At 43.3% G+C, this 15221-nt stretch overlaps 2 protein-coding genes across 2 annotated transcripts; one reads left to right on the forward strand and one right to left on the reverse strand.

Moving 5' to 3' along the window:
- Positions 1 to 276: 276 nt before the first annotated feature.
- On the forward strand, positions 277 to 3964 carry LOC127311375 (disease resistance protein RGA5-like). Its single transcript, XM_051341799.1, has 2 exons — positions 277 to 1197; positions 1807 to 3964. Exons 1-2 carry the CDS (start codon positions 395 to 397, stop codon positions 3746 to 3748), a joined length of 2745 nt encoding a protein of 914 aa, XP_051197759.1. The 5' UTR covers positions 277 to 394; the 3' UTR covers positions 3749 to 3964.
- Positions 3965 to 4885: 921 nt separating this feature from the next.
- Positions 4886 to 9190, reverse strand: LOC127311374 (proteasome subunit beta type-6). The gene is made up of 8 exons (XM_051341798.2): positions 8945 to 9190; positions 7956 to 8032; positions 7210 to 7265; positions 6987 to 7059; positions 6683 to 6794; positions 6327 to 6400; positions 5751 to 5825; positions 4886 to 5169 (listed from the first exon to the last, which is right to left on the reverse strand). Exons 1-8 carry the CDS (start codon positions 9078 to 9080, stop codon positions 5038 to 5040), a joined length of 735 nt encoding a protein of 244 aa, XP_051197758.1. The 5' UTR covers positions 9081 to 9190; the 3' UTR covers positions 4886 to 5037.
- Between the last annotated feature and the right edge of the window lie 6031 nt (positions 9191 to 15221).

Here is a 15221-nt window from a genome sequence, read left to right on the forward strand (position 1 = left end):
AATCACTCTTTAGTTAGTCCTTGTCAGGTTGGCAAGCTCATCCATGCCAACCACCCTTTTGTTCGTTTTTTTCTGAACACATATGTTGTTTTGCGCCACTTGAATCGTTGGCTGGCGGATTAAATAGCAATTGTTTTTGCTAGTCTCGAGAATGCTTAATTGAATGGATTTCTAGTGGACTGATCAACCACTCATTATGAAAGATAGAAAACCTATACTACTAGTAGTAGACAACAGTGATTTCGTCGTCGCTTCTAAAACCAGAAATTTATTAACTTGAAGCTAGACATAGACCATAAAGACATCAAGTGCATCCCGAAAGCATTAGGGACGCAAGTATGAGGATATCATAAGAGCTGAAATCAAGAGGGCACCACTGAGTGAAGGGGAAGAGATGGCCCTGTCAACCATAGCGGCGAGTGTTTCCACAGGTGTGATGAACTCACTTCTTAAGAAGCTCACCATGTTGCTGGGAGATGAGTACCACAAGCTCAAAGGCGTGAGGAATAAGGTACTGTCCCTTCATGACGAGTTCACTAGTATGAATGGTCTTCTTGTGAGCCTCGCAGAGATGGAGGAGCTTAATGGTCAGGCCAAAGCTTGGAGGGACCAAGTGAGGGAGATGTCGTATGATATTGAAGACTGCATCGATGACTTCATGCATGACCTTGAAGAAAAAGGTGCAACCACTGGGTTTCTCAAGAAGACTGCCGAACGCCTTAAGAAGCTCAAGATGCGCCATCAGATCGCCAATAAGATCGAGGGGATTGAGGCTCGTATACTTGAAGTGCATGAGCGGCGCATGAGGTACAAGCTTGATGAGTACATCCCTCCCGTGTCCAGTATTGTCCGTGTTGATCCACGAGCACTCGCCATTTTTGCGGAACCGACTGGTCTTGTGGGCATTGATGGCCCCAGAGATGAGCTTGTTGAGTTGTTGATGGATCAAGATAGAGAGCTGAAGGTGGTTTCTATAGTGGGATTTGGAGGTCTAGGAAAGACCACACTTGGGAGTCATGTGCTCCGCAAGATCCAAGGGCAATTTAATTGTCATGCATTTGTATCAGTATCTCTAAAGCCTGATGTACCAAGGCTTCTTCGCAGCTTATTATGGAAGCTTAATGGACAACAATTGTCCCAAAGTTGCAACTTGGATGATGTGATCAGAAATATCCGAGAATATTTATTAAATAAGAGGTAATTCTACATATTCTGTGTATTCTATCATAGCAATTTTAAACTCTGTGATCTTGTTACTAAATATTAGCAACTAATATTGTCATTCACCCGCACTAAAGTTTTTTTATTCTAGAAACATTTTGTATAATGAAAGAAGTTTTGTATTGGCTGATCTAATTCTGCTTATAGCTCAAATCACCTTGAAACATGCCAGCATTATGGTACTACCAATACATTTGGCTAACTCATTGGTACTACTGTAAACATTAATTTGATATCTCACTCTCAATACAGAGACTAAGTTCGTTAGATGTTAAGCCTTTTTTCGATAAAGAGAATATATTAATATCAAGAAGATAACAATTACACCTAGCCTCTGCAACTACGCACTACCCTAATGGTAATACGGATGTACCCAGCTAAAAAATAAAAAATAAAACTAAGAACAAAGTCCCGCTAGACCTAAAATATTTCCAGACCTACGTTCGTTAGACGTTAAGCCTAAGCTGACAAATATTTCGTCTCTCCAATGACAATATGCCAATATTTACCGTTTTACTTTACTTTTTACAATATCGCACTATTAACTGAGCTTGATGTGTTCTCAATCTGATGTAAAATTTGCAGGTACTTCATTATAATTGATGACATATGGGATATCTCAGCATGGGAAATTATTAAATATGCTTTTCCAGGAAATAATCATGGCAGTAGAGTGCTAACAACTACAAGGATTTACTCTGTTGCTGATGCTTGTTGCTCTAAAGGCAGAGAATGTGTTTACAAGATGAAATCTCTTAATGACCAAGATTCAAGAAGACTGTTTCTTAGCAGAGTATTTGGTTTAGGAGAACCTTGCCCTGGTGAATTAGAAAAGGTTTCAACAGATATTCTGAAAAAATGTGGTGGTGTACCACTAGCTGTTATTAGTATATCAAGCCTTCTAGCTGATAAACCAAAGCAAACATTTGAGTTTGTAATGAATTATTTGGGATCCATGTTTGAAGGAAATCCTACTCTTGAACAGATGAGGCAAATTTTGGAGCTTAGCTATAGGAACCTTCCAAGCCATCTTAAGACATGCCTGCTCTACCTTGGCATGTATCCAGAGGACAACATTATAAACAGAGATGATTTGTTGAGGCAATGGATAGCTGAAGGCTTTGTGTGTACAACCCCACGGCAAGATGCAGAGGATGTTGCTATAAGCTACTTCAATGAGCTTATTAATAGAAGCATGATCCAACCTGTGAGAACTGAGTACAACTGCGAGGTGCTGTCCTGCAGACTACATGACATAATGCTAGATGTCATTAGATCCAAGATTGAAGAGGATAATTTTATTGCTATTCTTAATGATCCAAAAGTTTTGTTAGCGGTGCACAGAAATATCCGGAGAGTTTCACTCCAATGTCATGGCGAGGAGTGCAGAGTGACACCGGCAATGGTGAATGGGGCATTATCAAAAGTCCGATCAGTAGTTGTTTTTGGAGGGTTCTCTTGCCCATCAACAATGGTGCTGAAAAGTGTCCGAGTTCTACATCTGGATATTGATGGAAATAAAGTGCTAGATCTGACTTGTGTGTCTGGGTTGTCTCAATTAAGATATTTTAAGGTGTTCTGCAGTTCCACCGGTGTGATGCTCAAACTACCTAGCCACATTGGTAAGCTACGGCAGTTAGAGACATTTGATCTAAGAGCATCCGTTCTGAAGCTTCCATCCGATATTGCTAGTTTGCCTCGGCTGTCACATCTCATTGTCTTCCCAAATACAGTTTTTCCTGACGGGATTTGCAGATTGAGATCTCTACGATCTGTATGGACTTTCAATTTGCACAGGAACTCGGTACAGAATGTCGAGGGCCTAGGTGAGCTGACCAACCTGAGAAAATTTGTGTTCCGTTGGACAGGAAAGGACTTGGTGGAAGGGGCGAGACGTATGGATGTCTTGCGCTGTTCTCTTGAAAGGATCTGCGGCAGCCTCAAGATCCTGTGGATGCTTCGTGCTGGTGGTGAGCCTTTGGATGGTTGGAGCACATTTTCCCCTCCACCTATCCATCTAAGAGAGATGCAGTTGTGGGGCTGTGTGTTTTCAGCGATCCCCAAGTGGTCTGCTCATCTCTGTGACCTCCAAAGCTTGGGTTTTGCGGTCAGAGGGGCAGGGTTTAATGGTGATGGTGTTGCTATTCTTGCAGGGCTGCCATCCCTTGTCTACCTCTGGTTGCAGGTAAAAGAATCTCCAGAACAAAGGGTTCACATCCCCGGCAACGGTGTGGCATTCCGAGCTCTCAAACATCTTAAGCTCGATTGTCCCGACCCGTCGTTGACCTTCGAAGCGGGTGCCATGCCCAGGCTCGAGAAGCTTGAACTACAGTTCGAGCTGATTAGTTATGAGCATGTTGGGTCAGCAGAGGGCCTATTGGATGGCATCAAGCAATTGCCTGCTCGCCTCAGAGAAATCGAGCTATGTATCTACGGTGAAGAGGAAGACCATGTTGCCGCTGCCAAGTCTTCGTTAAAGATCGCGTTGGAAAAGCATCATCCTGGCGCTGAGTTGCACATCAACTGATTCTCGTTTCCACTACCACTCCCTACGGTATTTAGATCTTGGTGCTGCTGTCGTGCACAATGGTTGATTAATGTTTGCTTGAACCATACTATTTATTACTAGCAGTTTTTTTTAGAGAGAAGCAGTTGTTTAGTTATACTTGTATTCGTCCTTTTTTTTGCGAAAATACTTGTATTCGTCCTTGTGCTTAAGCTGCGGCTATTATCCACTTAGTTCGTTCTTTTAGTATTATAAATTTGATACATCAAAACTGCTGAAATGTGACGAAGATGGCAACAATCCAAGGGCCCAAACATACGTGACGCACCAAATGCAGAAATGGCATTCCTTATTCTAATTCGTGTATGCGTCACAGTTATGATTCCGGATATAAGCTAAATTTCCCAGTTTAAACGTTCACTCTATCTTATTCTTATAACTACATACATACTGAATTCATGATCTACGTTATCTTATCTGTAAGACCATGAATATGCCTACTGGTTCTGAGATTGCTTTTGCAACTTGAACAGTGAGAAAAGAAACAAGGGTCTCAAATAGGTATGGCAATGCGTAGTGTATGGACAGGTATACGCATGTCAGGATATTTTATTTAGCAAATGTTTAGGATAAACTTTATCTTCAACATTGCATCTGGTTTGCTATGCACTATATGGTATATAAGTACGCGTCTCGGTTGCATTAGCCAGGCAAAGGTCACGAGTATGTTTTGATTAATCCAAAACCTGTATTTGATCTTGTCAGCTATCTTCACTAATAAGCATATCAGGATATTTTATTTAGCAAATGTTTAGGATAAATTTTATCTTCAATATTGCATCTAGTTTGCTATGCACGATGTGATGTGTACTTGGTATATAAGATTCAGAAACTGGATCTATATTTGTATATGTGTCTCGTTGATAAGCCATGTCATCTGATCTCTGAGGTAGCATTACACCGTCCACAAGTTAACTACAAACCAGGTTCGTCGTGACAACGATAGACCTTACAACCAAGGGTATCCCCGGTAAGAACATATTACTATGCTATTGCTAAGCTAAAGTTTTGATGCCTTAATCTATATCTGGATGCTTAGAAGTATGCAATAGTTGAGTTGCACAGGACACGGAACCATGAACATGGCTCGATAATCAATGAAGAAGGAATGTACTATCAAGTTTATAATAATACGGAGGAAAACAAGTTGGTGTGGCATACTTCCACAGAATCTCTTCCAAGTATTCAGCTCAAATCTAGAACATGTCAGGTACAGTAGGAAGATGACAAAGGAAGTCTGCACAGTAAATTCACTGGACCATCGCGTCGGGGCTCCCAGCAGCAAGGATATCAAGCAGAGAGTTTTGTGGCTCCAGCTCTTCGTGCCACAGTGGCAGTTTGTTACCAGGGTAGAAGCTCCTCTTAACACCGTCAGCATTTATCTGCGATGGATCACAAATCAGTACATCTAAGTAGGGACAAGTCTCTGGTAAAACGAAACGGCTTATTTAAGAGACATGTTGAAGATGAAAAATAAAATTTTAAGGACATATTTCTATTTGACAGTCTGCGTTATCACACTGCATTACACACAGTTTTGCAAACCAGTCATGATTTTCAGCAAAAAAAAAAGAGCTATACAAGATAATGATAATTGTTTACCTGCTTATTTCAGGGTATGAACCAATTGAAGATAATTCTAGAAAATCAAGAACCGTCAGGAGCATAGCTATTTGGTTTTAAGGTTAGACTGATCTGGTTTTCAAAGATACTTGCCACAGAAGATAACAAATTTGGTCTTAATTTTTGGTTGATCTAATTTTACAAACCATTACAAGAGACTGTCAAATATTGGTTTTAAGGTTAAGACTGATCTGGTTTTCAAAGATGACAATCAGCCAGATTTTATCATCTTTATATTGGAGAAATGTCCATTCAAATGAGCAAAGTATAAGTTCCCCCGATAATGTGTACTTCTGAACAAAGGAACAAAGCAAGAAATTTGCATGAGAAGAGGACATACAGTAACGGTGCGGACAACCCCTCCACTAGCACCATCACGTGCAATAGCAAGGGAAACCACCTTCACCACAAATTTCTGTTAAGATAAGGATAAGAAAAACTATGTTAGGAGATGCATCGCAATGATACAAAGAATAAAATGAGAAATGATGTTTATGCTCTACAATTCTAGACTATGTATTCACAATGACCAGCACTTTACTCGATGTCAATGATGAGCAAAACTGCCACAAAAGCCATGAAAAAGCTTTACACTTGAGGAAATAATACTCCATCCGATTCATATTACTTGACACTAATACAGATGTATCTAGACACATTTTAATTGTACATACATCCCTTTTAATGGCATGTAATACGGATCGGAGGGAGTAACAGCAAGATTTCATATCCTAACTCCCCATAACCAAAGCAAAGCAACCAAACAAGGAAACAGCAATATGAACAAAATGGGAATTGAAAAAAACTTTATGCTTGAACCTCATACAATTAAACAAACTATGTCATGTTACTCCATTTTCAGCGCAAAAGATCTATTAATTAATTTCTAGTTTCCGAGACAAACTAACTGACATACCTCAGCTTCTTCCTGGGTCATCCCATCTCTCCATTCATGATCCATCAATCCATACAGGTAACTGGAACCAGATCCTGAAAAGGTAGACAATGACATAGGAGTATGAGAACCTGCATCTTGTATAACTACACTAAAGCTGCATTAGGAAAATTCTTGAACAATATTTCTTGGCACAGCCAAGTTGCACTCAACACGGATAAGGAGTATGATTAACAGCCCAGTATAATGTGATACATAGTTACATACAGCCACAGGGAACTGAGTACTACCTAGAGTGCATAAGGTTTGTTGCAAGAGAATAATACACGCTACTCAAAGATCTATGCTCAAGCATAGGAAAGGAATGATGCACTTACCTCCAATTGCAAATGGTTGTCTAAGAATCGTTCCACCAAGAGGGACTGAGTAGATTTGGCCTCCCTCGTATTTATCCCATCCACCAACTATCATTCCAGCTTGCAACATGCTCTAGTCATTGATACAAGTATCAGAATGAGATGGCAAGTACTCCCTCCGTTCTTTTTTAATTGACTCAGATTTAGTACAACTTTATACTAAATTTGAGTCAATTAAAAAGGAACGGAGGGAGTATTCAAGAAGGTGAACTGACATTAAGCACCATCAATATTCTTGTATTCTCAAATGCCACCAAGGACATACCTTGTTCTGATAGGCCAGCAACCTAACTAAGTTGGATGCAACTTTCACAGTAGCTGGCTGCCCAGACTGAATACTGTACATGAAGGGAAAAAAACTTTACATCAGCTATCTTGCAGACCAAATACTCGATTGACTGTAGAATCATATTGACATATGAGATCCAGGTTCTATTTTAACTCATTCAATGCCTGCTTTACAGTGCTTTGCATATAGAAGTACTTACGTGTGTTGGTGGAGAAAATAACGCACATAATCGGAAATAACTTGCGTATCAGCAGCCTGCATGATAAAGGTTAATATGTTATGTTGGACAGAGAACTTCTGAAGAGAAAATGTGATTTCTGGCTACCATGAAGAAAGCAAAAAATCAACACTAATGATGTGGTCATATAAAACGGGGAGTTCCACTCTTCCAGAAGAGAAGCAATGATAAGACAATGACAAAACGATGGCATCCAAAAGCATAACATAAGATTCACTAAACGGTCTTACTCAAATCTCAAAAATCAGATAAAACATGTTACGTTATAATCCGAAGTAACTTGTGTACCAGCAGTCTTCAAGATAATGAGAAACTTGTTATGTTCCGAGAGGAAGATAACTGCTGAACAGATCATGGGATTTCTGAAGCAGGGGAGCAGAAAATCAATACTAATTATGTGGTCATATGACATGGGGAGTTCCACTCCTCCGGAAGACAAGCAATGACAAGACAGCAACAAAATGTTGGGGTTCAAAAGCATAACACAATACCTTGTCTTGCTAGCTGGTATTTTGTTTTGTTTATTAATAACACCAGTAATAAACATACCCTACTATTAGATTTAAGGAATAATAATGAAGAACGAAAGTTACATGAGCTATGAAATCGACTAACTCAACGGAGCCTACTCAAATCCCAAAAACAAAATAACACACAGAGAACAGCATGAGAAGTGTCCAATCTTCAACGTAATAATGAAGACTTACAGATCCAGAGCGGCAGACATAAACATTATCAGTCAGCTGACTAATCTTGTCGGAAGCACGGTTTGCCACATACATTCCTGCGAATTAAGACCAGGCAACAACAGATATTAGGTAGGCAAATAAAACCCAAAGAGCAAAACATATCAACGCCAGTTTCATTGAACCGAACATAAGCCACATGAGTCTGGAAAACTAGAGAGATTCCAGAGCACTGAACAACACATGTTAGGGAGGCATGTTCAGTAAACTCGGTAAAAACATGCTAAGCTAATGACAATGATTCAAGGTTCCAGTTATGCAAAACAGGTGACAGTAGTCTTCAAATAAAAGGAGGCAGGTATTCAAATTCTTTTCACTGGCCCCATGATAACTATCCTAGCAAGTACTGCGTTTGTTTGCCTCTAACTATATGGCAAGCCAGACCATAAATTTGACATATATGCAGCAGAACTTCAAGACCTCACTTGCGGAATCAAACATGGTGGTACTACGATAAATGGCACTGATACAAGGTTCCAGATGTACAAACAAAGCACATGGCTCTCCAGACAAAACAGGAAGCACACGTGTCTAGTTCTTCACTGCCCTGGTGATAACTACCATAACAAATCCCGGTACGGTTTGCCTCTAATTCAATGGCAAGGCAGTCCATAAATTTCACATATATATGTAAAAGCACTTTGAGCTCTCATTGCGGAATTAAACATGGTGGTACTTGTAACAAACCTATAATGCCCGGCTTATATTACTCGGCGACTGCAAACACAGACGATTCCCCCTGATCTGGCAACTAGCACACCGCGAAACACCTAATTACAGAGGAGATATGCAGCAACCGCAGCAGGTGTATGATACGTATCCCTAGGTTTCGGCGGCGATCTAGGAGCGAGATCAGAGGCGCGACGCGCGATCTCCGGCCCAAACCTAACCACTACAACAGCCACGGGAGAAGCATCCGCGGCATGCGCGAACGCGGATCGGAGGCGTACCAGTGCTGGTCCTGGAGTCGGCGGCGAGGACGACGCCGCCGTCGTAGCAGACGCCGACGATGGTGGTGCCCATCCGGTGCTCCCCGGAGGTGGGCGCGTCGGAGGAGGAGGAGCCCGCGAGCGAGGAGGCGTCCATGGCGGGCGGCGGGGAGATCGAAACCCTAGCGAGTTGGGCGGCGAGCGAGATGTGAAGCGCGACGAGGTGTGTGGGGTTTGGTATTGTTCGCGGGGAATTTTATTATTTACCCCACTTTACTTTGGTACTCTACAATTTGCCCTCTTTTAGTCTGACCTCTCTTTTTTGCCACTCTTTATTTTGGCAATCGATTATTTGCCCCCTAACAGTCGGGCCAATGACTAAAGACCAAAATGTCCCTGTATCTGTGTGAGCTCGAGCTGGGTCGATGGAGTCGGGCTTGCACAGGATTTATTCCCCAATCTTCGACCATCTCTCTCCCCCCATTTCCTCCCTAGAGCTAGTCGTAATAAATCGAGTGAAACCTCCGTCAAATCCAGCCTTGAGGTACTCTGGTTGTTCCTGTGGCGGGCGGAGGAGCTGCCGCCGCTGTCCGTGGAGGACGCGGGCGTTCGGCCTCAGCTTGCTGCGGCGCACGGTACGGCGCAACCGCACCCGGGAGGAGCTGGCCCCGGCCCCAGCCGCCGCCAGATGCGTCGGTGGTGTCGGCCGTCATGTCGTGGGAGGAGTTCATGAGCGTGAGCGTCGTCACGCTCGTGGTCGCATCTCACCGGGAAGCGCCCGCATTACAGCCATGGGAGCTCGCCTTCACAGTGTTCATCAGGAGGCAGTAGTATTTCCTAGTACTCGCACCTGCCATGGCAGCAGCAAGCGGTGTGTCTCTACTACGCAGGGGCAGCAAGGTCGGGCAAGGTGCAGTGGTGGCGCCGGCGGCTGTATGGCAAGCAGCGGGTTCTTCCGTGCGTTCTAAACAGGAGAGACAAAGGTTTACCGATCTGAATCTAGTCCGGTGTGCAGCCAAGGGCAATTCTGTCTTGGAGTTTTTTCCTTAATTCTCAAAAGAAAAGAAAATAATCAAAAGGGGCAAATAGTCAATTGACAAAGTAAAGAGTGGCAAAAAAGTGAGATCAAAGTAAAAGAGGGCAAATTGTAGAGTACCCAAGTAAAGTGGGGCAAATAATAAAATTCCCCATTGTTCGCAGGCAGGCAGGCAGGCTTGGCCTCCCACGCAAGAAAGAAACAAGGGAACCGGGGGGGGGGAAGGGTGTCTCTCGGTCGGACTCCAGCCTCCGGGGCGGTGCGGCTGGACCTGGTCGGGTCGGGTTAGGCAAAGGTATATCTATACTCTATACTTTTTTTTTCCGGCGAAGACAAAAAAAAAAAAAAAAAAAAGTTGTATATACTCCCTCCATTCCTAAATACTACGTACAGTATAAGCCATATACATTTTTTGGCAGGGAAATTAAAAAATGCATATTGATAGAAAATTACACTAGGTTTGGGTGGAATTACCCTATACATTTGACAAGAGAAAATAGACTACTTTGCATAAGATAAGAAAATATAATCAAATCCCTAAGAAATTTCCATACAAGGGGTATGTCACACTAAATGCTATATTCTAAAAAACGGTTCTAGGGGAGGTGGACGTGGCGACCATCTCCTCGATGCGGCTGGGGCTGGGTCGTCGGAGACGGCCGCGGGCAGTGGTCGGGGCGGCGTTCCCCGGCCAGGCGGCGACGGCACTCTTCACCGGGCCTTCGTGGCTGCAAGTGGAGGAGGTCTGCCGTGGGTCTAGGCTGCCCGCCTAGACCGGTCGTCTTCCCGGCGGCGCGAGCGGTCGTAGGGCGGGGGATCGGTCGGTGGAGGGTTGCGGAGAAGGCGCTATGGCAGCGGCGGTCCTCGGTGGTTGCTGCCGACGGCAGCCTCAGTGCAGCCGGTGGCGGCGCGACCAGGGCCTTGATGACGTGTAAGACACACGTCCGTTGGGAACCCCAAGAGGAAGGTGTGATGCGTACAGCAGCAAGTTTTCCCTCAGTAAGAAACCAAAGTTATCGAACCAGTAGGAGTCAAGGATCACGTGAAGGTCGTTGGTGACGGAGTGTAGTGCGACACAACACCAGGGATTCCGGCGCCAACGTGGAACCTGCACAACACAATCAAAGTACTTTGCAACATAACAGTGAGGTTGTCAATCTCACCGGCTTGCTGTAAACAAAGGATTAAATGTATAGTGTGGAAGATGATGTTTGTTTGCGAAGAACAGTAAAGAACAGAGTTTGCAGTAGATTGTATTTAAGATGTAAAAGAATGGACCGGGGTCCACAGTTCACTAGTGGTGTCTCTCCCATAAGATAAATAGCATGTTGGGTGAACAAATTACAGTTGGCAATTGACAAATAGAGAAGGCATAACAATGCACATACATATATCACGATGACTACTATGAGATTTAATCAGGGCATTACGACAAAGTACATAGACCGCTATCCAGCATGCATCTATGCCTAAAAAGTCCACCTTCAGGTTATCATCCGAACCCCTTCCAGTATTAAGTTGCAAACAACAGACAATTGCATTAAGTATGGTGCGTAATGTAATCAACAAAAATATCCTTAGACAAAGCATTGATGTTTTATCCCTAGTGGTAACAGCACATCCACAACCTTAGAACTTTTACATCAGCATCCCAGATTCAATGGAGGCATGAACCCACTATCGAGCATAAATACTCCCTCTTGGAGTCACAAGTATCAATTTGGTCAGAGCCTCTACTAGCAACGGAGAGCATGCAAGAACATAAACAACACATATATGATTGATTGATAATCAACTTGACATAGTATTCCATATTCATCGGATCCCAACAAACACAACATGTTGCATTACAAATAGATGATCTTGATCATGATAGGCAGCTCACAAGATCTAACATGATAGCACAATGAGGAGAAGACAACCATCTAGCTACTGCTATGGACCCATAGTCCAGGGGTGAACTACTCACACATCAATCCGGAGGCGATCATGGTGATGAAGAGTCCTCCGGGAGATGATTCCCCTCTCCGGCAGGGTGCCGGAGGCGATCTCCTGAATCCCCCGAGATGGGATTGGCGGCGGCGGCGTCTCTGGAAGCTTTTCCGTATCGTGGCTCTCGGTACTGGGGTTTTCGCGACGAAGGCTATATTAGGCGGAAGGGCAGAGTCGGAGGGCTGGCGAGGGGCCCACACCATAGGGCGGCGTGGGCCCCTCCCTGGCCGCGCCGGCCTATGGTCTGGCCACCTCGTGGCCCCACTTCGTATCCCTTTCGGTCTTCTGGAAGCTTCGTGGAAAAATAAGACCCTGGGCGTTGATTTCGTCCAATTCCGAGAATATTTCCTTTGTAGGATTTCTGAAACAAAAAACAGCAGAAAACAAAGAATCGGCTCTTCGGCATCTCGTCAATAGGTTAGTGCCGAAAAATGCATAACAATGACATAAAGTGTGTATAAAACATGTGAGTATCATCATAAAAGTAGCATGGAACATAAGAAATTATAGATACGTTTGAGACGTATCAAGCATCCCCAAGCTTAGTTTCTACTCGCCCTCGAGTAGGTAAACGATAACAAGGATAATTTCTGAAGTGACATGCTATCATAATCTTGATCAATACTATTGTAAAGCATATGAGATGAATGCAGCGATTCGAAGCAATGGTAAAGATAATGAATAAACAACTGAATCATATAACAAAGACTTTTCCTGAATAGTACTTTCAAGACAAGCATCAATAAGACTTGCATAAGAGTTAACTCATAAAGCAATAGATTCTTAGTAGAAAGTTTTGAAGCAACACAAAGGAAGATATAAGTTTGAGCGGTTGCTTTCAACTTCAACATATTTATCTCATGGATAATTGTCAACACAAAGTAATATAACAAGTGCAATAGATAAACATGTAAGAATCAATGCACACAGTTGACACAAGTGTTTGCTTCTAAGATAGAAAGAAGTAGGTAAACTGACTCAACATAAAGTAAAAGATAGGCCCTTCGCAGAGGGAAGTATGGATTACTATTTTTGTGCTAGATCTTTTCATTTTGAAAACATAGAAACAATTTTGTCAACGGTAGTAATAAATCATATGTGTTATGTATAAGACATCCTATAAGTTGCAAGCCTCATGCATAGATTACCAATAGTGCTCGCTGACATAGGCATCCCCAATAGGCCTGCCGAAGATGGTACCCGGGGTTTATTGAAGGCCCACGACTCGAAGAATAAGAAGAATCGGAAGCCCAAGTTGATATTAAGGAAAGTTAGAAGTTGTATTAGAAGATGATGTTTGTAATCTTACGGGATGAGTTGGAAACCTTCCCGGACTTTGTAACTTGTACAATACGAATCCCTCGGCTCCACCTCCTATATAAGGGGGGGTCGAGGGACAAAGAGATCATCGAATCATTGTCTCCCAAACCCTAGTCTTTACTATTAAATGGGAGTTGGTCGTTTGACACTCAACGCACTTTGGTGGTCGTCATTAAAACAATCCGGACCGTTAAATCTAATCTCACAGACTCCGCTCAAAATCCATCCGTCCAACCTACTTTTCCAATTCTGCTGTCTACTTTTAAGGCAGGTCGCCTGACTTTAGTGCGAATCAAATCACGTCAATTACGGTAATCATATATATATTAATTATGAAAATTTCTTTCCTTGCTCCAAAAGCTTTATCTCACAACCATCTATCCCCCGCCCATGAAAATCCGGACTCCATGGAAATCCCCCTCCCGAGCGAGACATCCAGCCCCTATCCACATCCGGCCGGACCTTCGACGCTCAGGTGCCTCTCCTTCTGGCAGGCGCGTTACGGAGAGCAGCCGAGGTAGAGGAAGAGCGAGCTGAGGGAGAGGAGAGAGATCCATGCGCAGTGTAGGCAGCGGAGCTCTAGCCGTGGCCCTGGTGGCCAACGGGGACGACCAAGGTGGATGGTGGCGCTCGGCGACGGCTACGGCTGAAGGGGCCAGGTGAGAGAGATGAACGGGGTGAGGTCAATGGCGCTACCATCCCCTATTAATTGATTGTTGTTTTTTAATTGGGTACATCTCTATCCCCAGCTCCCTAATTTTCCGCACCTGCAAAGCGGCCTGGATCAATGATAGCAACACGGATCACCGGCGGTGGCGCCGTCATGGCATGATGGCATACATGTGACAACTGACCATCGGACTGTCCTCCACCAACGTTGCCCCTCTGCATAGCTCGACATGATTGATGCCAGTACCTCCACCCTTTGGTAGGCGCCATGTCGCCCATGGCCGCCAAGGTCAACGCAGGCTGTTGAGCACCACCCTTTCAGCTGGCTCTGCGCACATGCTGTCCTCAACTCGATAGCGAGGATGAGCAAGCAGGTATTGTAAAGCTTCACCTTTTTATTTGATCCTTTGAATGAGTTCTATCTGTTTTCAATTAGATGATATGTAGTACTTCATTAAGGTAATCCAAACGCTTCAGCACCAATGTTCGCTCCATTCTTTTTTTTAGCTGGAAACATTCGCTTCATTCTGTTTAGTGCAAAATTTTCTACTTTGTTTCATGCCACTGGTGTCTCTTGTAAGTAGTATAAGCACATATATGCCATCATTTTCACTTTTTCTAGCTGGAGTATGTTCCTGACTTCAGGAGTAATATTGTTCTCTATTTATTATTTATTATTACAGGACACACAGTACTGTAGTATCTTTGTTGACAGTGACTATCTTGAATGGAGTGACACATCTTTTTATGGATATTCAGTTAATGGACCTCGGATTTTTGGAGCTTGTCATTCTTAATTTACCATCCTGTTTTTTTCCTATATATGCTGAAAAGGTAAGTGGACTTTCGTGTGTTGAAAGTTGAATATTTGCTTGTGTCATAAGGAAGTTTAGTTTGCTAAGGAAAATCTGTTATATTCTTATAACATGCTTACCTCCCCTCCCACCCTAAAAATGCCACCTTTGTTTCGCTAAATTTAGCGTATACTAAATTATCATAACTTGATTTGTAGCCTTGCTTCTACAGTGGTTAGATGGAGTTATGGACAAAGGACCATATTGCTGAAAGTTGAAACTGGTTTTTCCTTGGTGTCAATTTTGATTTACCATATTTGTTTCCATGTAATAATTTCTTGGTGATATAGACAGAGTATGATAAGCCTGTGGAGGTGAATCATGCAGAGGAGCAGCAACAGAAAGGCCAACAACAAGCCTGGAATAAGAGGTGGACAAGGGCGATGGATGCGGTCACGATCGTACCATGACCCGCTCATCCCCCCTC

This window comes from Lolium perenne, chromosome 7, assembly GCF_019359855.2.
Source record: "Lolium perenne isolate Kyuss_39 chromosome 7, Kyuss_2.0, whole genome shotgun sequence".
Classification (NCBI taxonomy): Eukaryota; Viridiplantae; Streptophyta; class Magnoliopsida; order Poales; family Poaceae; genus Lolium; species Lolium perenne.